The following is a 23,220-nucleotide window of genomic DNA, read 5'->3' on the forward strand; positions in this document are numbered from 1 at the left end:
CGTCCTAGACTGGACTACAACATACTAAAATTTCATTAACTTGCACAATGCCGTTTTTGAGAAAAGTGACTTTGAATTTCGATGAATTTTGACGCTATCACAGCGCCACCTGTGGTGACTTTTTGAACTTCCATCTGAAAGTGCTCATCGAGACGAAACCAAAAAGGTAAAATTTAGGTCGATATGTTAATTAGAACCGGAGATAGAGGCCGGTCAATGTTCGAACTTTGACCCCTTATAGCTCGGGTCAGGGGTTATGGATCGACTTAAGGTTTTTTTTGTTTGATAGGTATAATCAACGGCTACAACATACTAAATTTTCAGCCCGATGCACAATGGAATTTTTGAGTTATTTAACTTTTAAGATTTAAAAATTTTCTTTTTAAAAAAAGCGCCCCTAGCGGTGGTTTTATGAACTTGCGATGTTAGAAGGGGAAGTGGCATTTCACGAGAGCTTTCCAAAAAGCCCTCACTTTTTAAATTCTGACAATTAGAACCGGAGTTATGGCCATTTTAAGAAATTTTTTTTGGACCCTTATAGCTCGGGTCAGGGGGGTCGGGGGACCTTAAGTTTGGTATTGATGGAAAGCTCTAAGGCCCAGCTATAACATACTAAAATTTGAGTCCGCTGAATGCCATAGGGGCGGAGCTATTGAGAAAACAAAAAAAGGGGGGTCTTCAAAATGGCGGAAGGAGGGGTGGGGGGTGGGGGGTCTATGCACCAAGTTGCAATTTTCACCCGATATATAACCTTTGCCGAAAACCGCAAGTCGATATCTTTTTTAGTTTAGGAGCTATTAAGCTCCAAAGAGCGGCCGGCCGGCCGGCCGGCCGGCCGGCCGGGAACGTAACTTAGCCACATATATATTCGGAATCAGGAAGTGGCGAAACACATTTTGGCCAAATTTGAGGTCGATCGGACGACATGAAATTTTGTTAGGATTATAGTAGGTGAGATTTTGTTAAGAATCTCACCTAATACACGTATTTGAAAACTTGGTTGTTTTCAAATAATATTCGTTTTGAATTCAAATGTATAATTTTATGGCCAGTAATTTTTCAAATTTTCTGTTTTAATAATATAATTAATATTATTATTTATTATGAAATTCATCAATTTCTTTTGTTTGTGTATGTGTCTCAGATCTGTGTAAAATCTGTGTAAGAAAAGTGTCGTATATAGAAATTAATTCGGCACTTTTGAAAAATATATTTTAATGCACTGATTCTGTGGTTCTAGGTGAAATCCGACCTCGTAAGATCGGGTCAAACTTTGCATAAACACATTTTGACACTTCTATGTCACGAGTTCCGTGGTCCAATTTTCGTGGTCGTCCGTTCAATTCTACATAGTACAAACACTTCTGGCGAGAGAACGGCAAGAGATATCGACAAATTGTTTTCGACAAAATATTTCGAAAATTAGGCAATCATTTTTCTTTAAACTTGACGTCGAATATCTCAAAACTTTCATTTTCAGTTTTTATGAAATTTTGGAATGGTTTAGTTGAGGTGGAGAGCTTTCCAACGGTTGGTCACATTTTGCTCTCCGCTCTATCCTGAACCTATCTAAATGGAGATAACCTGACCGTACCATATTTTCGATGTTTATGAAGCAATTTCGATGAAATTTTACTATTTTGTTTCTGAAATCAAGATATTTCTGACAGGTCACATTGGTTGCATCTGTCCTTACTCCACCCCACTGTACCCCGACCCGACCCTTATTACACCAAAATTGACCAGACTCTATCTCAAATGTTTATTAACCTATTTCAATGGACTTGCTTTCTTTTGTTGGCATTCTGTACTCAAATTATTTAATATAGCAAATGGCCAGTGATAAGCGTGGCTGCTAACAGTTTGTTCGATTCAACTTCGGATTTTCAAGCTTTTTTAGTTTTATTTTTTCGTTTTTAATTGAGTATTTGAACTCAGTACTTTGTATTTTTGACATGAAATTCGAAATAAACTTTTCTTTTTTTAACCTATCGTTACTCTTTTGTCTATATTATCTTTAATTTTATAAAGAACATCTAAATGGTCATACGGGCATGGGACTGACAACCTCATCCCGTACAAGAAAAAATAATAATGCGTGTCTAGAAATCCCCTTGAGGGAAGGCCTTGTTCCTTCATGGAATGTTGTGCCAGCATTATTATTATTATTATTATTATTACATCTAAATGGTTGGAGATTGATTTGAAAACTCCATTAAGAAATAAGTCTTATAGGTTTGCCCGATTTATTTCTGAGAATAACTTGAGCAGATTTCCCAAGACTTATCAATGCATTGCGCAGGGGGTTGTATTTTGCATTTCGATATACTTTCGTGACAGACAATAATGTTCTGTTCTTAATATGTTTAATATTAATATTAATATTAATATTAATTAATATGTTTACGTTTTAGTATAATAACCTTTGAAAAATACTTAGGTAGTTTTTGATAAATAAACTTCGGGATATAGAATTTCAGATGCTACAAGTTAAAATGAACTTATCAAAACATTTTTGCAAAAAAAAACATAAAAATGACAAGAATTTAATACAGTTGTGAATTGTTGATTCATTTGAGAAATTCCACTTTGCTTATTGCAATATTTCCCATACAGAATAAAGTTAATAAAAATAAACTTGATTATATTCATGGAATTTATGAAATTAGAAACATGAAATGTATTCATGCAAATTTACATTTTTTTTATCTTCATCTGCTCTTATTTACAGACCTCAAGCGAGAAGCTACAATTTGCCACATGCTAAAGCATCCACATATTGTTGAATTACTGGAAACATACAGCTCGGAGGGAATGCTGTATATGGTGTTTGAGTTGTGAGTATCAAATACTTCTTTTAATAATCTGTATAGATTTTTTTTTATATCTCTATTGTTAGTGGATTCCTTCTTCCACAAAATATTGATAAATTCTTTCCTTGTCAATATATATTAGAAATATGAATTTAACTTGAAATTGTTGAGGATTTTTTTTTCTGGGGGACAAAATAGGCATAAAGCTCTTTATAGAATATATGTTCGTGAGGGGAATAGGGAAGTTTGGAAAATTTCTGTTCCAATACATTTCCCACTTAAGTCGAAAGCTATATATGTTCAGGGAGAAATTCTGTGGTAAGGGATTGTATAAAATCAAAACTTCAGTTTCTACTTCTGAGGTTACATATCTTAAGAATTATACCATGGTTAGTGATATATATCAAAAAAAAAGTTAGATACAGGCTTAAATTATATTAAATTTCATCCCACTTCCAGGAGTCATAGTAATACATATAATGTATACATAGACAGGTTTTTTTAAAGTCAAATTGCGGAATAAAAGTTCAATTTGAAAATGTATATCTAATGTTAATATATATATAAGGGTGGAAATTTCAAAGATTTTCAGGCAGGGCCAAAACTTGATGCCATTTGCTGTCTGCCTTTCCTGTTGATGTTGATGTCATTGGCTCCAAAAGTTACCGATGCGTGTGATACGATAAAACCCTTATGGGGAAAAAGGGATCGGTGAAAGGGTGTGGGAAATGATGTGGTAGGCATGAACATAGAAAATTTGATAGGCACCAGAAGGTTTATTGGGAGTTGATTTAATTGACTAGTGAAAATTTGTGGGTTGACAAGGGGGTTGATGGGAAAAAATGTTCGAAATATACAAAAAAAAAAAGTTATGATGAAGTACAATGAAGGGAAATGTGAAAATTTTCCGTCACAGTGACATTTGAAGCATCAAACAGTTTACAAAAGATGATATCAAATTGATTACTCAACTGAAGGGTAATGGTGCTTTTTTTTTCTTTTTTTTCTCAAATTTTTGCTAAAGTTGTATTAGATGGATTCATGTCTGAAGATTTTTATTGGAGTGACAAGATTGGGATGGGTATATCTTCTCTTATCATGTCTTCCGGACAACACATGCTAACAATCACATTTTCACCCACGTTAGTTGTATTGTATACATATATGTGAAAAATGAGATATTCACGGTAGTAAATGGTTAAAAAGGGGTAGCATAGCCCTTCAGCTTTGCGGAATGCTCGAATTTGTAACTGAATAATGATGAACGAAAATAGGTTATAAGTAGAAGCGTTATTACTGAATTATGGAATCAAGAAAGTTATAGAGTTTTCGCCGGTTTATTACTGATTTGAAAATTATTCAGAGTTATTAGTGATTTCAAGGCCTTTCAAACAAACCCAAATTTGACAAAATCGGTTGATAAATTCGCTCTCTGGAGTCTTTTCAACCTGAAAATCCGAAAAATCTTCATTAAGAATGATTCAAGGACATTGTGCTAAGTTGCATGACAATTTTTTGAGATATTTATTTTATCGATTGCTCAAAATAGGAAAGAAGTATTTAAATTTAACTTTATACAAAATTTGATTTTACCGCTAAATTTAATGAGAGAACTTGTGGGAATTGGTTCAGAAATATGTTCTCTAAAAGCTTATAAATTTTTTCACATTAAAAAAACGTTATTAGGAAAATTTAACTTCAACTGGTCATAGTCTAATTTGAGTACAGAAGGAATATCAAAAGAAAAAAAGTTTATTGAAATCGGTTATAAACGTTACAGATAGAGTTCGTTCAACTTGGATAAAGTAATGGTTGAAGTACACTTTTAGGGGGAGTGCGGACGGATGTGATCTATCGTTAGAAAAGTCTCGATATCAGATAAAATATTTATACTGAAATATCATCGAAATCGCTTAAGTACCGAAAATGGCGAAAATACAGTCCGGTTGACACGTTTTTGATTATAGCTCAGGTCAGGAAACATCGTGGACGGATTGCGATCCACCCACGGTTGGAAAAGTCTTGACCTCAGCTACAACATCCTAAGATTTAAAGAAAAATCATCGTCTAGTTTTCGAAATATTCGAAAACGAAATTTCGAAAATTGATTTTCTGATTAATCGGACCTTCTATTAAATCGGATGAAGTTAGGGTGTCATAAGGGTTGTAGTGTTACACGAGAGCTTCCCAAAACATCAATTTTTTTCAAATTTTGACAATTAGAACCGGAGATATGACCATTTGAAAATTAATTTTTTGACTCCTTATAGCTCTGGTCAGGGGGATCAGGGAAATTAACTTTTTTTTTAATCGAAAGCTCTTAGGCCCAGTTTATAACATACTAAAATTTGAGCCCAATCGATGCCATAGGGGATGTGTTATTGAGAAAACAAAATTTGGGGGTGTTTCAAAATGGTGGAAATGGGGATGGGGAGTGGATCTGACGTCTTCTACTTCAAGCCGCTCATTGACATTTAAGCTTTGCAGAGAATTCCTTGTCGATATCTCTCCGTTTTCACTCCGGAAGTGGTTATCAAACAGACGGACGGACGAAAATCGTTTTTTAGCGCATTTGATATTCATGATCTAGGTGATCCGTGCTGCAATTGGTAAGAGCGTTCGGCTCTCGGGCGGTGCGACCCCCGGCTCGACTGTCACAGTTGTGAGTTTGAGTCCCGCCCGGTGCAAATGATTGAAAAGATCGCCTTATTCGCGAAGATTGTGTTGGAAAAAGTAATTCTCGGAGGATAGAAAGGAAAATTTTCGAGATAGAAAAGATAGAAAAGAAAATCGAGAAATTCTATATACTTCTCCCTCAGTAGAGTTCGAGCTATACAAGAAGAGATTGCACAGTAGCTTAATACCATCATCAAAATAATAAATAGCTGGCCATACACGTTCGAAAAATATTACATAAATAGTGCAACATCATGGATCTAATATCATGCCCTAATATTTCTTTTTGGACAATTGCTAACAGGCTAGCAACTATTTCACATTATGTTACGTATATACATAACTCTTTAAAATTTTAATAATTCAAAGTGCGGTACATTAAATATAGAGTTCCGAAATTCTTTCGAAATTAAAGATGAAAAACTCAAATTAAGTTAAAATATATTTAATTAAAATTGTCACAGAAATGTCTAACTCCCAACTCTCCCCTTCCTAAAAAAAGTATCGTATTTACTCCTGTGAAAATTTGAGTGCTAGCAGATTTCTGGGGAAAAATAAATGTTTGTGGTGTGCAGTGCAGTTTCTTTTCATTAGTTCACTTTTGATGTAACATTCGTGCACGGATAGGTGAACTTTCTGCAAACAAAAATAACAGATAGTCTTCCACAAGACTTGGAGCACAATCTGGTTTTATTTGTCCAAGTTACCTGGAATAACTTTTTGATTGTGTCCTTTGACAAAATGCACAGATTTTGCAAAAAGGGGAAAACTCGTAGCTTTTAAATTGCAAATTTGCATCATACTTGTTTACTTTTTAAATACATTTGTGTAATTTTCAAAAAGATTTAGATTAATTACATTAATGCAACCTGAAATTTTTAAATCATTTAGTGTCTTCTGAGCATATCTTTCTAAATCTGCCATTATTGTCTATCACGTCAAGTTTGTGAAATATAATCATGATTAACAGTCTTAAGAAATATGAAAAAATCTTTTATAAAATATTTTGTTTTTGAATAATGGGACATGGTAATATCAAAAGATATTTTGTACAGGACGACTCAAATAAGTTTTTATTATAGAACAAACCATATTTACCTTTTCCAAAAGGAAAAGTTCAATTTCAAATCTAATGAAGAGATTTAAAGACAATAAGAGGAAGTGAGGTACTTTTGAATTGAGGCAACACAAACCGATCGTGGAGCTGAGTTACATTATGATAAGGTTAAATTCCATTTAAAAACAGAATAAAAAAGCCTAATTTAAATACACAGAGCTGCCCCATTTCTCCTTACTTAACATAAAAATCCCGATAACCGTGAGCTAAACAAGCTTTATCGAGGAATTTTTGTGTTACTGTGGTGGAGCTCTTCATAAAATGTGAAACTGGGTTTGGGTATACATTAGAGCAAAATTTGGGAAAGATGGGGGCTAAGGGCGAATAAGCACGGGATATTTGAACCTCAATCCATTTAGGGTAGAGTCAGTACTTTTCGCCACCATTAAGCTTTAGGGGCCTTGTAAGGTGTGATATTTTTGTCAGACTAAAATGAATTTTTGTATAAAGATACTTTAAAGCAATATCTATCTATATATCTAGGATACGTCTCGAAAATTTTTGAGAATCTCATTGAAAAATATGCATTTTCCCCAATTATGCTTGTTTCAGTACTTTTCGCCACCTGTTTTAAAACGAATTTTAATTAATTAAGAGACGTAATAACGTATTGGGATATTAGAATAGAACATATTATGAGTGTTGAAATACTACTAATTCTTAAATGGCTTTAATTAGTTGTTTTATATTAGGTGGCGAAAAAGTGCTTACATGGCGAAAAGGGCTGACTCTACCCTAAATATATATGTTTTTCTCTTCTGGTGGTGTTTTGTTCTCATACAAAATGAAATTCTGCATGTGCACTATTTAGGGGAGACTTGTTGATGAAAGCTAACATCCCGGACGGTATGTTTGATACTTGAAGTTCAGTTGGCATTTTTTATCATCGCGGCTTCTGTGTGGTCCGAACCAAAATTCCTAGCTCGTCAGATCGAGCTCAAACTTTGTGGAAACACGTTTTGACATTCTTAGACTATAAATATGATATCTGTTAAAAAAATGATTTTTTTAATATGCCTGTAAATGTATTTATTTCTTTATCATTTATCCTGAAAATCTAACTCGCAATAAAATTGGCGCTCATTCTGCAAGTTGCAAGAATTCTTAGAGTGAGAAAAAAAATCTCAATTATCATAGGCCTATCTGAGCTTATCACTAGTTTTCTCCCGTGTTTTATCAATTGGGGCGGAGGGGTTGTGAAATTTTTCATTTAATCCACTGTGGGAGATTCAGAGACAGATGAGAACAAAGAACGGTTATGTACATGGGTGGTATATTGGAATTGAGTGACTGGAGTGTAATTTTCTTTTTCAGCATGGAAGGCTCGGACATATGTTTTGAGGTGGTGCGACGAGCAGTGGCAGGATTTGTCTACAGTGAAGCTGTGGCATGGTATGAAAAAAAAAAAACATATATTTAACGACAGTCTTTGCTATTATAATCCCTCAAACATATTAACATAGAACACTAAAAGCGTCACAACATAACCCACTCTGAAAAAAATGTCTTATCAAATTAACAAAAAAAGTTTGTGAAAAGAATGTTCTTTCATACAGAATCTGGAGAAGTTTTGTCATCTGGAAATATTTTATTTATTTATTTTATTTATATTTATTTTCCCAATCAAAGCCATGGTTGCGTCTGCCGCCGTCTTACCATAACCGGTCACACCAGGTAAACGGCAGAAACCCATGGTGTATTGACCGTATAAGCCAGCTCATATAATCGAGCTTCAAATGCAAATAATAGAAATAGTATCGTGCGTACAATTCGCTGTGAAGGAAATTGTTTGCCTTGTTGCAGGTGGAAATATCAAAATTCTGTCAAAAATGCAATTTTGACGAGAATCCAATATGTGTAGAGGCCTTAAAGTTTCGATTTTTACCCGTGTATTATATTAAATGCGTTCAAAAGTGTGTTTTGATGTCGAAATAAACAATGACACTTATTTTTTACCAATCTTAGTTCGCGATTTGTGTAACGGTGTTGAGTTGTTGGAACGTCCACTCCAGTCCTTTTTACCAAAACATTTACGTAATTACGGCTACACAGCTACTTTAAAGATAATTCGCTAAGGGGAGACCTGGGAGACATGATCGAAGCCCCCAAGATCAAATACATATCCTTATAAGAGAGTTAAATGCTATATTTATTATATTTAAAGAAGTTTTCTCAGTGCCAAAAAGAAACTTACGCCCCATCCGTGAAATGTGGAAGGATCAAGGCTCCTACCAAGAGCAGCTGAGTCCCGGTAGGGGTAAAAGCCTGTTCTTGACGTAAAGTTCGAAGACCATAAGTATTTCTTGCAAAGTTGTACTTTGGATTTTACTTTCTTGGGCCGAGGTAGGTTCTATTTGTTTGTATGAGGGCGGCTGTTTCCTGGTACTGTATTGCAGTTCCTTCTCTTCGCCAGTCCTCATTCTCTGAGATCCCCTACCAAACCACAGCCCCCATCCCTAAACCTTGTACCTAAGTTAAAATTAAGTTAAAATTGCCCGCCGAAAGACACGGCAAAGACATAACTAGGTATAGGACACAACAAGGGGCCGAGGTCAGGCCTCCCTCGGCCTCGATCGTCCTCCGTACTCCATAAATCAGTAATACAACTCAATGAAGCAACGGAGGGCGATCATGGAGACAGTGGTTTCGAGCTTCCGGGTGTAAACACCCAGGCGCTTTAGGCCGCCATCATCCCTTGGGGGATTGATCCCCTGGTGCCCACTAAATTGGGCACTATCGTTTTGGAGGTTGCTCCGTACGCCTCGAGGACGGTGGGTAGCAGGCCCGTGACCTTGGTGACCTTATCTTCGTCTCCCCTAGCAAGTCCGTCCCCATCCTTTGTGGCAGACTGTTACATCGATCACGAAGACTCCTTTCCGGTTCTTGACCATCAGGTCAGGTTGGAGACAGGTTCCATTGGGGAGAGTCGCGAGAGTGACGGTTTGCTCTTTAAAGAGCGTTGTCCCTGGGACCTTTCGCGCCACTTAATCCGTGATGATATCACGGATCCTATTGTGGCGCTGGATCCTTCTGCTTGAGAAGCCAAGAATTAAGAATTGCTTATTCGTAGATATTCCTAGTAGGTCTTACTAGTCTTGCCTGGGCCGTTCGCTAACCCCCCTCGTTAGCGTGAGCAAAGCCCCAGGTTATTATTAATCGTGTCGAGGCATAAAATTCACACATGTCTTGCCCAATAACGGGCTACGTCAATGGCATGCGGGGTTGCCGACATCAAGTCCCCTACCTCGCAAGAAGCAGGAGACAAAGTACAAACATACAAGTGTGGGGTAGTTTGAACCACCCCACAGTCACAAGTGACGTCACATTCCGAGAAGCCCCATCGCCGCCTGTTGTCTTTCAATCGCGCTACGCCGCTCCTCAAACGATTGAGAGATTTCCACGTCGTCCAGTTTTGGTTACCACCAGGAGGAAGGCCCTCTCTTAGTTCGACAAAATCTGGGAAAGACTTCCTTTCACAGATTAAGTCTGGCCTCCTCCGGAGTTTTGTCAAGTGATTTGACAGACTGGCAAAAGCTCTTGCGAGAGTTCAGCCTTGCTCTTGGTTTTTTGTGACCATAGAGAAGATGCCTTGGTTCAGAGAGAACCTTGGACATCTCTCTACTGGAGATGATTTTTCTCCTCACCCGTGGTGGAGCAATTCCTGCTAAGGGATAGAGTTTGTTCACTGGCGTGCCCTTTAGGCACCCTGTTACTATACGGGCGGTGTCGTTAAAAGCAATGTCTACATGTTCGGCGTGCGTAGACCTCTCTAATACTTCAGCTGCGTACTCTGCTACAGAAAGTGATAGCGTAAGCGCAAACGTACGCATCAGTTTCGGCTGAGCTCTCCACTGAGCGTTGACATGTTTTCGTAGTAAGTTATTTCTTGTTTTCACCTAGTTTTTAACATTACTGCAGTGGGTCTTGTATGTGAGAGTTCTATCAAGGGTGACACCAAGATACTTGGGCGTGAAATTGTGCTTAAGAAAATCTCCTTCTCATTTACATTCAAGCGAGTTGTGCCCCACTTCTGACGCAGATGGAAACAACTTACCTCTGTTTTAGAGGGATTTGGCTTTAGTTGGTTCTCCATGTAGAATTCGGAGAATTCCACAAGGCAAATCTCAAACTGAGACTCCAAGTTTTGAAACGTGTTTGCCCTAACAGCCCTAATCCGCGTACAAGAAGGCCTTGGATGGAGACGGCAGTGGCTGATCATTTGTGTAGATATTAAACAAGATTGGAGCCAAGACACTATCTTGCGGTAGGCCATTCTTTTGCAATCTTCATCTGCTTTTCTGACCATGGAACTCAACAAAGAATCTGCGATTCTCTAAGAGAACCCCAATCATCCTTGCGAGGCCGTAGTCATTTGTAAGATTGTAGATCTTGGAAAGGAGAATTCTGTGGTTTACTGTGTCAAAGGCTGCCGAGAGGTCGACGAAGGCAACACCTGCGATTTTGCCTACCTCACACCCGTTCTCAATGTATTGAGTGAGGTTCAGTATTTGACCAGAGCTGGATTTCCCAGAGCGGCATCCAGCTTGCTCTCTGATCAGCTTATCCTCTACGGCGGGTGCAAGCCTTTACAGCACAACGAAAGCCCCAGGTGATAGCTACTAACGCGTTTGTTGCATAATGTAGCGCAATCACCCTATTATGTTTTAAATAAATTTGTACATCAGCAATGCTGTAAAAGTACAATTTCGTTGTGAAGAAAAACTATGCGGTTTTTAGTGTCCACCGTCGTCTTAGCGTAGGTGACCAACCTCTTGAGCAAAACTTCCTCCGGTTGCGTCAGGGTTGTTTATCCTTTCAGGACAAGAAAAACATGTAGATGTTTGCCAAAGCTTTCGACGCTAACAACGCGCCTTCCTCAGTGGTGAAAATCGTGAACAATGTCTCTGAAAATTGTCGTATTTTAACTCCTCCGCTCCTAATGAGGAAACACCAGGGAAACACAGGATTTAGCCGGGATAGCACCTCTCCGGACATTGATCACAAGCCGTCCGGAGAGGTGCTATCCCGGCTAAATCCTGTGTTTCCCTGGTGTTTCCTCATTAGGAGCGGAGGAGTTAAAATACGACAATTTTCAGAGACATTGTTCACGATTTTCACCACTGAGGAAGGCGCGTTGTTAGCGTCGAAAGCTTTGGCAAAGATCTACGTGTTTTTCTTGTCCTGAAAGGATAAACAACCCTGACGCAACCGGAGGAAGTTTTCATCTTCCTACTTCCATTACCATTTCTCACGTCAGTACTTATACAATAACTTGAGCAAAACGGTAAATAAGTTTCTTCTCAATCTGCATATTCCAGTCATATTTGAAGTTGTTCTCCTTTGGAATATCGTGCGATGTAAAAAAAATGGCTACAAATTTCCACAAAGAAACACTACAAAAGCAATTATAGTTTCATTTCTGTAAAAGAACTAAGGTCTAAGGTCTTCTATAACTATAGAAATCCTATGCAATCTCATAGGATTTTCAGCGAAAATCAATTTTCAATATTATTTTTCTAGCGTGGCGTTGAAATGTAACTGCAAAAGAAAATCCTTGTGTGTATTATTGGAAGTTCCATGTTAATGTGTTTTACCGTACTATAGTTATTAGCTATACAAAGGAATTTTTTCAATGAACTGTGAGTGAAATGAATTTTACTTTGTTATATAGTCACTACATGAGACAAATCCTGGAGGCATTGCGCTATTGTCATGAGAATGACATTCTACATCGCGACGTGAGACCGGCATGTGCTCTCCTGGCCACTATAGACAATTCAGCACCAGTGAAATTGGGTGGTTTCGGGACGGCCGTACAATTGCCCAATGGGAGGGAATTTGTTGAAACTCGCGGTAAGTAATTTCATTATATTCAAATTGTCATTTGATTGTAACGAAATTATAATATATAACATTATAATCAATCTGTATGAGGTTTGAAGTAGTTGACAAAGCGTCCTCATTTGTTTGTTAAATGCACCATATATCAACAAATCAAGATTATGTGTAAACCTGTCCCAAAATTCCCTAATGCACTTTCATCTTTCACTTTGATCACTATGTCTCTTTCACTCTGTCAACAAAGTCAAACATTTCATATAATTTTAATTTTACATTTCATTTCACTTCATAGAAAACCTTGTTAACCCCGCTGTTTGAGCTATTTTTGTTTTCACTGTGGACTGTGTGTTTTTCTGTGAATTGCATTTTTAGTATAAAAAAAATATATGAATTTTTTATTGCTTTGAATTGGGCCTTGAGGGAAAATTCAAATTTCCAATTTTTATTTGTCAAATCACCACAATTTGAGAGTTTGCCTGAACTTATAATTTTATTACTCAAAATAGAAAAGAGAGAATATCTAATTTATTTAAAATTGGTTATTTTTATTATGAATGGGTTATGAAATACTAATTGATTTTATTTTTTTTAAACTGTACTGCGAAAAGAATACCAAGCAGATTACTTTACCCAATGCCATATAAACATTTTGTCTGATTTTTAGGTGGAAATTTTTTTATTTAAAGATGTTTTTTCGAATAAAATTGTCACAGAATAATTTACTTTTTACTAAAAATATCCAAGAACTTTAAAAGTTTTTAAATATTGAAATAAAAGTAGTGAATATCGAATAATACAGTGAGAGATTTCTGTTTCTTAAAAGTGTTTTTGCTATAAGGTGAATATCTCTTTACAAAAAAAGTCGTTGATAAAAATTGAAACTTAATTTCGGTTTTGTAAATTAAATATTCGCGCAAGGTTATGATATAAATGTTACTATAATGGGATAATAATATTATGAACCTGTTTGCTTTGATTTCAAATACAATAAAGTAAAAAATATCCACTGACAACATTCGAGACAATTCAAAATTCGAAGTACAAAATTGAATTATCTTTTATTACCTTTTGAAAACGATAAGGGAAATTTTCAAATTTCGACTGTGAACACTACAATTTTGTCAGTTAAATCCGTTAGATCTAACTAAAAAAACAGTAACAATTAAAGTACTAGACACATTCAAATGTGTTTTAGTACTTACGTAGTTCGAATTTTCGACCAAGTACGATAATGACTTTGAATCATACCCAATAATATAAGTTTTTTAAAGTTAAAGGATTGACAGCTCTGCGCAATTAATTAGAACAAGTTTGGATTAATTTAAAATGCTTTAAAAATCCTATTATATTTAACCTGGGTCTTAATCGGTCCTATTTGATCATGAACCGGTAACGATACGCATTTCCATCAATAGGGGGAACCTTTGCAAATTTGTACAGAAAATGATATCTAAGTTTCGAGATTTTTTACCAAATGCCACACAAGCCGAATTGATTTACTTATTTACTTAGGACTTAGGTGGCTGCAACGTGACTTTAATGGGCCGGGCCGGGCCCCTCGCACTAATCTCCTCCAGTCCTGGCGGCTCTCCGTCTGCTCTTTCCAAAGCATAGCATAGGTCGCTGTCGTAAAGTCAATTCTATCGGTAGCTCCATGCGAGTTTTCGTGGCAATCTTGTTTTTACGGGGAGGGCTTTAGCCCTGCACCCAACTCTCTCTAGAAGGACCAAATCCCAAACAAACACTGAGAGAAATCTGAAAAAAATTAAAATAACATTCCGGAAATGTTTATTTTATCCTGCAGTATTGATCCGAAATCGGTGTAAATATTATGCCTTTTAGGTGTATTTGAGGTTAAAGTTACCCAATTTCATGTTAATTTTACCCTCAGAAAGGTGTAAAATTAACATTAAAAAATGTTGATATATTTTTACACCTAAAAAGTGTTAAATTTATGAGGAAATAAAGTTAATCGCACCCCCGTTTTTTTCTCAGTGAAGACTCTTGTTGAGAATCCAATGAGAAAAGTGTCCAGTGAGAAGAGGCCTAAAAGCACTGAGTGTGACAAAATCTTTTGTGGCAGGTTCTATCCCAATCATTTCTATACCTGAGGAAGGGGGAAAACCCCTCCGAAATGTCAGTGTCGAGAAAGTAAAGGGGAAGATACCAAAGGTCATTTCTGTGTTTCGACTATTACTGAATAAGTTTAGGCTCCCAAGTTTGTCAAGGAATGTGAGATGTTGGTCTGGTTGGTCTAGCTAGAAAGAGTTCTGACGTTCATCAGTAACTCACAAACCAAGCTTTAACATCATTAAAACGCATTTTCAGGTCAAAGAAAAATAGCAACAAATGTTAAAAGAATCTTTCATATATAAGAAATTCATGACTATGAATGGTCACAATGACTACTTCTAATGGCCGCACAGTAAAAAGCCAGTGGCTGGTTAACTTTCTATATGGACCCTACTTACATGCCAAGTTTTGTCCCGATCCGCGGGAGACAGTTGGGTTCCTCCCCTTGTAAGTTACATATTCGAGCATGTCGCAAATCTGAGACTCTTTGCCACCAAATTCTTTTTATGGAGTTTTATCCTTGTCGAGGGGGTGTTTACTGTGCAAATAATAGAGCAATTTTTCAATGATTGTAAAACTGAATGATAAAAATTAATTTTTGTTCTATATTGCAAATTCATTTTGAAATTATATAATAGAATACAGAGGAAAGTCAACATAAGTATCGCATAATTAATAAATATCTAGAGAATGAAACTACATATTTTTTATACTGATGAAACATACGTCGATTATTTATTCTGTTTGGCATTGATTGAAATGAAATACAATGTTTTGAGGGCAATATCGTAGCAATGGTCAACAATAGAGAATGCTGAGTATTATTGAGCAAATATCATTTGGTAAGTTGATCATTTACACACTGCTCTCAAACAGAAAGTCGGGAAAATGAAAGAAATGTGGAAGAAAAATGGAAAACCTATTGATTTGTAAAATTGCAATAACTCACTAAATTTCGTTCTCTCATACCGGCATAAACCAAATCATGTAAAAGTCAAAATGTTCTACTTTATATTTCACATTTTCAACATTTCAACGTTATGTGGTTTCGTGCTTTGGTGGCGAGAAATATATTATAGTAAAAAAGTGTAAAAAATGAAATTGGGACTGAAAAAGGAGAAAAAAATGCAAGATTGATGGAAAGAGAGGAGAAACAAAATTAAGAAAATTACTTTTTGAACAATTATACAACATGTTGATTTTTTCTTTCATGGAACTTTTTCTGTCACACATTCTGTATATAATGAGAAATGTCAGGAACATTTATGCACCTTTTTTTTCTCAGATTTCCTTCGCAAATGAATCATACATTTTATATACTATTTGTTGAATGTTTTATTCCTCGAACGCATAGAAAATTACACAAATTTTCTTTGGGGGGAAAATCTTTGTTTATATTTTTTTCTTTGTACAGTAAAACACTACACCTCGACACGAGCAATTTTTGTAAAAAAAAATGTCATTAGGCGGAATTTTGACATTGCTTCCCACAATAGCACAATCAATTTCTTTTGAAAAAAAGTAAATTTTAAATGAAATTACCTTAAATTTATTCTTAAAAGGAAAGTCAGAACAATTTTAAATTTGTTTTATCAAATGTTAACTTATGGCTGGGGGTATGTATTTAAAATTTTGAATACTGGGAGTCCCGCCTTGAAGGTATTTTTCGGGACTGATAAAAGCTCACGAATCCACTCCAGTGACAGAGTAAAATTGCATACCTGCAAGAGATTTCTTGCAGATAAGTTATGGAAATGCCGTGATGTATGGAAATTTTTTTCGGCTTCAATTTTTCTACATATTTTCAGCGCTAACGGTTCATGAGAAGTGTATTTCAAATTTACCCCGTGAAAAATATTTGCATATAGGGTCAAATGTGGTAATTTGGAACTATTTACAATTTGGGACACTTAGGGTAATTTTTAGAATGATTTTTATAAAGTAACTCCCAATATTAGACAATTTATATCAAATGCTTTTAGTCCGTTTTCTCTTAAGCCGGAACTCCTTGAAAACCTTATTAATTTTTATTTTGTCGATTTTTCGATATCTATAAAACGTCTATTACGTCATAATATTGTCAAAATTTATGTTTAGTTCCTTCATGAACGATAGCAACTTAAACAGTTTTTAAGGACTCAAGTTGATACCTGCTTATCTCTAATAAAATAATTTTTTGTGGTTTTCTAAAATATAGCTTCAACGAAATATTTCAAGTGAGAGAGATAGTCAGAATAATCAACTGAATTAGAGAATTTTCCTTTTTTTATTTTTTGTAGGGTCGTTCCCATCCTAGAATTAAAACGGTCAGAGATATCGACTACTTAACTTCAATGAACCCCCCCCCCCATTCGTCCCATAAGTCGATATTAACTGGTGTTATAACTCGTGTTTCTTTTTTTTGCCTTGAACTCTACGAAAACTTCTCCACGAAAATAATGTATATTCTGGTTTATTATGGAAACTGTTTTGCCGATTTCTTTTAATATGTAGGCAAGACATGAGTGTCCCTTCCGGAAGCGTCAGCGGAGGACAATTTTCAGCTCAGAGAAAAAACCTTTTGAGTAGCTTTCGGCGTACTGCAAGCCTTCGGGCCTTGACAGACCTGAGGATTAGCCGAGAGACGGCTTAGTGTAATTATATTGTAAATAATTGTTAAATAATATTAGGTGAGATTCTTAACAATTTCACCTACTATAATCCTAACAAAATTTCATGTCGTCCGATCGACCTCAAATTTGGCCAAAATGTGTTTCGCCACTTCCTGATTCCGAATATATATGTGGCTAAGTTACGTTCCCGGCCGGCCGGCCGGCCGGCCGGCCGCTCTTTGGAGCTTAATAGCTCCTAAACTAAAAAAGATATCGACTTGCGGTTTTCGGCAAAGGTTATATATCGGGTGAAAATTGCAACTTGGTGCATTGACCCCCCACCCCCCACCCCTCCTTCCGCCATTTTGAAGACCCCCCTTTTTTTGTTTTCTCAATAGCTCCGCCCCTATGGCATTCAGCGGACTCAAATTTTAGTATGTTATAGCTGGGCCTTAGGGCTTTCCATCAATACCAAACTTAAGGTCCCCCGACCCCCCTGACCCGAGCTATAAGGGTCCAAAAAAAATTTCTTAAAATGGCCATAATTCCGGTTCTAATTGTCAGAATTTAAAAAGTGAGGGCTTTTTGGAAAGCTCTCGTGAAATGCCACTTCCCCTTCTAACATCGCAAGTTCATAAAACCACCGCTAGGGGCGCTTTTTTTGAAAAGAAAATTTTTAAATCTTAAAAGTTAAATAACTCAAAAATTCCATTGTGCATCGGGCTGAAAATTTAGTATGTTGTAGCCGTTGATTATACCTATCAAACAAAAAAAACCTTAAGTCGATTTAAAACCTCTGACCCGAGCTATAAGGGGTCAAAGTTCGAACATTGACCGGCCTCTATCTCCGGTTCTAATTAACATAGCGACCTAAATTTTACCTTTTTGGTTTCGTCTCGATGAGCACTTTCATATGGAAGTTCAAAAAGTCACCACGGGTGGCGCTGTGATAGCGTCAAAATTCATCGAAATTCAAAGTCACTTTTCTCAAAAACGGCATTGTGCAAGTTAATGAAATTTTAGTATGTTGTAGTCCAGTCTAGGACGTTTCCAAAATGGTGCGTATGCGCGCTGTGGTTTCAATAGAACCGGAGATATGAGGGGTCAAAGTTCACGAAATTCAAAAAATCATATCTCCGGTTCTATGTGTCCGATTTTGATGAATGAGGGCTTAAACGAAAGATCTCACCAAATGCTACAACTTTCTAGAATATTTGAACTTCGTGGGACCAACACCAGGGGCGCCACAGTCGAAAAACCAATTTCAATATCACATAACCTCAATTATCTCGACTGTCGCTGAACCGATTTTGATGATTACTTCAACATAATTGTAGAGCACATTTGTCTCTACATTTCGTCCATACATCATTTTCCACTCAGACTACGCTATCACTCCGATTTTTCCGTTTAAGTGTGAAAAAATTGATTTTTCCCATAATAACGCTTTGAAATCACTCAGATGCCAATTTGACTGCCTCTACTCCACCAAGACACTTAAAATAGGGGTTTAAATGGAAAGTCCCGCAAAATACAACAATTCTTTGATATAGTTGAAGTTCAACAAATGACTACTTGGGGCACTCTGGATGAAAAAACGAGTTAAGAAACAAAAAACCTCGCTTATCTTGGCTTCTGAGTAATCGATGAGATCATGTTCTATAGGAAAATTATAGAGAACATTCTGGTCTACATTTCACCCATATAACACTTTTCTGTCAGTTCATCCAAATCCTTGATATTTTGGTTTAAATACAAAATTTGTATAATTTCACGAATTTGATTCAAGATAACTGAATGGCGTCCCCCAACTTCAGCTCCAAATCGAATTTGCATACACTCCGAGTTAGCTCACGTTAAGAATCTCACCTACATAAGCCGGTTAGGATTATCTGTCCCTTTCTATTATTTTCAACTAAACCGTCTCTCGGCTTAAGTCGTAAGTGTGTCAAGGGCCTTCCCAGTGGCTAGAGAGGAGAATTTATTGGCATAAGTTTACATTGAATATACATAAAGAGCTCACAAAGTAAGGAAATTATCTTTATCTTACGACGCTTACTCGCTGAATACAATTTAGATCTCTGCATTACGTTATTGAAAGACGGATACAGAACAGGAAAATGAATAGGGGGTGAGAGAGCTGATACACTACAAGAATTTGAAAGAATTGGGCAATTAATTATAAACAATTTTAACTAAAAATTAAAAAAAAAAACTAAATGTACCAGGGATCTATCATAGAAGAGAGATAAAGAACTAACTAGAGGCAACGGGTTATCGGAATGAATTTCCATAACGACTTTTTTGAATTTTAAAAATTCGGAACTTCCCAGCGAGCACCAAATGCTAAGTTTTTTCAAATCAGCTGAAAACATATATTTTTTCAGCTGAGCTCTGCTGACCTCGAAGTTACACTAGCGATCGCAGTGGCAATTAGTCAAAGTTATTGTTTTTCCCCAATCGAGTGAGAGACTTTAATGCACTTGGTTTTTGTCTTTGCTGAGTTGAGTAGAAGCTAAGGTTAACCTTTTCCATTATTACAATTTTATGATTCTTACAATAACCACATTTGACATTAAAAAATAAAGCAAAAAATTCAAAATTCACAAAAATTTTAAAAAATCATATTTATAATATATTTTGAATAATATGTATTCTTAAACCTTTTCCGACCAATAAATTTAATTTTTTTTGTCTAATTTTATCAAAAAATATTGTGAATTCATTTATAAAAAAATATACTACACCTAAATTAAAATTGCATTGCCAAGAATTCTTGTCCGCTGTGATTTTAGAAAATTAATAACCCAAGAAATTCTTGGGAATTCTCAAGATATTTTGATATTTAATGAATTCTAAATTCGAGAAATATTGAAAAAACTTCGGAACCTCATGGAAATACCAAGAAGATCAAGAACATATAGAATTTAGAGCCTCTATAATTTTTATTTAATGGTATACACAGTCTACTCAAAATTATTTGAAATGATTTCCAACAAATTAGTATATTTTCCTGACTTTAAAGGTATTTAAAAACTCTCTTCTAAAAAATATAAATGCATATCATTTTAATTTAAAAAATGAATCATCAAATTGAATAAATTTTTCATTTAAAAAAGAATACGTACAGTATTAAAAAAACGATAATTGTTGGTTTGTTATTTTACCACGATAATAAAAGTAGTTTTTTGCGTAAAAATGCGCTTTAGAAAATTTATAATCGAAAATTTATAAATAGAAAAGTGCAGCATATACATTATGCATATGCATCGTGCACGGATCATACATTTATTTCACTTGTAAAATATAAAACATTTTATAACATAAAAAAATATATTTTCCGCATTTGCCGCAGCAAACAAAAACGCTTTTATGTAAATTTTTCAACTTAAATTGTGATAAAACAATTATATTTTATTTTGTAGTATCCATAGAAATTTTTTTTTAGTATTTTTAAAAGGCATTATTGAACTCATTAACTCTTTCCGGACCGCAGCATATACTGTAAGCCAATTTCACTTTTTTTTTAAATCAAAAATATCTTTCCTCAGAAATTAATTGAGGTCCTACAAAAAAATATTTTACATTTAGACATCCTTATAGTTTGTAATCATTTTATAAGAATAGGATTTTTATCAGTTCTGAATAATTAAAAAAAAAAACATTGTTTTCCACAAAGTATTCATATGCTGCTTTGTGTACTCAGAGTCCCAAAAGAGGCGAAAGAGTTAAGTGGGGGAGTCACAACTTTTAAATGGATTTTTTTAAATGCATCTGCAACTTTATTTACCATAAAAAAGTTAAAAAAGTAGAAAAATCCTGTTTCAAGATCAATTACAATAGTTGTGACCGACTGTGAGCATAATACATCAATGGCTGTTCCAGGAAAGATGCCAATATTTAATTGCGAAAATTGAGGAAAATATGCTTTTTGCAAAAGAAAAAACATATTTTTCATAAATAATGAATAATTTTATAACCCTCGACTGAATGTTTGCTCAGAAAAAAATATTTTTTTTTCTCGGGAAAATAATGACGCAATTTACTAAAAAATGCAACAGTTTTGGTCGGGAGTATGTTTAATACACCTATTAGACCATTCTCTATAGACAGCATACCACAGCACAATTCCTATAATAATATAAGTAATAAAAATCGTGATTATAATATCCCCCAAGTTGATAAATAATTTCAGGGGAAATTCCAAGTCCATTTTGACATTTTGAGAGAAAAAGAAAAAAAATGAAAGAGAAAATTTGCTGCTAAATGCTTCCTGGCGCCATCTACCGGCAGTATTTAGTTCTGCCATCATCCACTGCGAGCGCTAAACAGTGCCATTTTTATGTATTTGCTTAGCAGTTTTTGTTCGAGAGCTGCTGATTGGCCAGCAGACCGATTCAGCAAAAAAATGCTGAAAATCCTATTTTATTCTGCTAACTGTGCTCGCTGGGTTTGTTTTAACCCTTTAAGGACGATTGGAACACCGGTGTCCCATAGAGAAAATAATCTTTCCTGGTTACCTAAAATCATTTTTTTCTTATGTTTGTACGTAATTGCAAAGTAGAAGGTTGAAGGAATCTAGAATATTTTTTGCAAGCATAGCATTGCAAAAGCATTGCATAGCTAGATTTGCATTGCATAGCTAGACTATTTGATATGTAATAAATATTTAAGCTCAAAAATGGCGAATTTTTAAATTCTTAAATTCATAATTGATTTTATTTATTTTTCATACTTCCAATTTTTTTTTTTTAAAGCAAAACCCTTTTGGCAATAAAAACTACAATACTCATACGTAATATTTTTCATCAAAGCGAAAAATATTATTCATTGGTATTGTCAGAAAAATTACGTAAATTTTTAGGCTATTTTTGTCCCCATCGTTCATACACTGAGAAAAAAAAACGAGGGTGTGATTAACTTTTTTTCCTCATAACTTTGACACTTTTTAGGTGTAAAAATATATCAACATTTTTAATGTTAATTTTACACCTTTTTAAGGGTAAAATTAACGTGAAAATAGGTAACTTTAACCCCTAATACACCTAAAAAGCATAATATTTACACCTATTTCGGTTCAATACTGCAGGGTAAAATTAACATTTCCGGAATGTTATTTTAACTTTTTCGGATTTCTCTCAGTGTAGAATCCCACAAAATACACCGAACCAGACTCTGTTGGACTTTCCAAGGTTAGATGTAAGACTTGATTATGTTTCTCAGTTTAATTTTTATTGTTGATTTTCAGTCCGTAAAAAGTGTCTCGTCGTTAAAGGGTTAGTGTTGAACATGTTGTGTAATTAATTTAGTAGTATCAGCATTAGTCAGTAAGTATTGGTACTCCTAATTCTAGTAGTGTATCGTTAACACTATGGGAGTCTGAAAAACTGAAGAATTACCGATTTCGGCCTTATACGAAAATGTCGTTAAATCATTCCTAATAACGGATTTTCAAGGTCAGCGGTTAAAAAGGCTTCAGAAAGGGTGTTTCTCAACCGAATGGTTATCATTTTTGGGCTCGTTGGAGAAGTTTTGGAATCCCCAACAAGCCTGAATCAATTCCAATCGGTTATAAACCGTTTATGAACAGTTAAGTAATTATTTTTTCGTAAATCAATTGTATTCATCCCAACACTGAGATAAATCCGAAAAAGTTAAAATAACATTCCGGAAATGTTAATTTTACCCTGCAGTATTGATCCGAAAACGGTGTAAATATTACCCTTTTTTTGGTGTATTATGGGTTAAAGTTACCCTTCTTTCATGTTGATATATTTTTACACCCAAAAAGTGTTAAAATAATGACGAAAAAAAGTTAATCGCAGCCTTTTTTTTCTTAGTAAAGTTATTTTAAGGGGTTTTTTCAGTGTTTCGAGTATCACGAGTTCGAGTATTTCGCAAACCATGGGACGCTTTACCATCCTATTTAGGGTATATTATGGAACCTACGTGTCGTTTTGCACCAGACAAACTCTTTATATTTTCATTCTTACCATGAAAATTTGGAAATGCAATACATTACCCATCGGTTTGGGATGTTTCTCGTGATTAATTATACGTGTATCGAGAATTTGATTGATATTGAATTAAATTTGGCGATTGGCAAAAT

General features: G+C 35.3%; 2 protein-coding genes across 23 annotated transcripts in view; one reads left to right on the forward strand and one right to left on the reverse strand.

Moving 5' to 3' along the window:
- LOC129805928 (protein lin-52 homolog) overlaps positions 1 to 23,220 on the reverse strand; it is a 149,626-nt gene that overhangs the window by 80,949 nt on the left and 45,457 nt on the right. The window lies entirely within an intron of this gene.
- LOC129805730 (peripheral plasma membrane protein CASK) overlaps positions 1 to 23,220 on the forward strand; it is a 518,962-nt gene that overhangs the window by 45,476 nt on the left and 450,266 nt on the right. For all 20 annotated transcript variants that reach the window (XM_055854005.1, XM_055853901.1, XM_055853971.1 and 17 more), the window contains exons 4-6: positions 2,732 to 2,837; positions 7,921 to 7,998; positions 12,278 to 12,459. In XM_055854005.1, the coding sequence (XP_055709980.1) occupies positions 2,732 to 2,837; positions 7,921 to 7,998; positions 12,278 to 12,459 (366 nt within the window). The remainder of the gene's footprint in view (positions 1 to 2,731; positions 2,838 to 7,920; positions 7,999 to 12,277; positions 12,460 to 23,220) is intronic.

The sequence above is a fragment of the Phlebotomus papatasi genome, chromosome 1 (genome assembly GCF_024763615.1).
Source record: "Phlebotomus papatasi isolate M1 chromosome 1, Ppap_2.1, whole genome shotgun sequence".
Lineage (NCBI taxonomy): Eukaryota > Metazoa > Arthropoda > Insecta > Diptera > Psychodidae > Phlebotomus > Phlebotomus papatasi.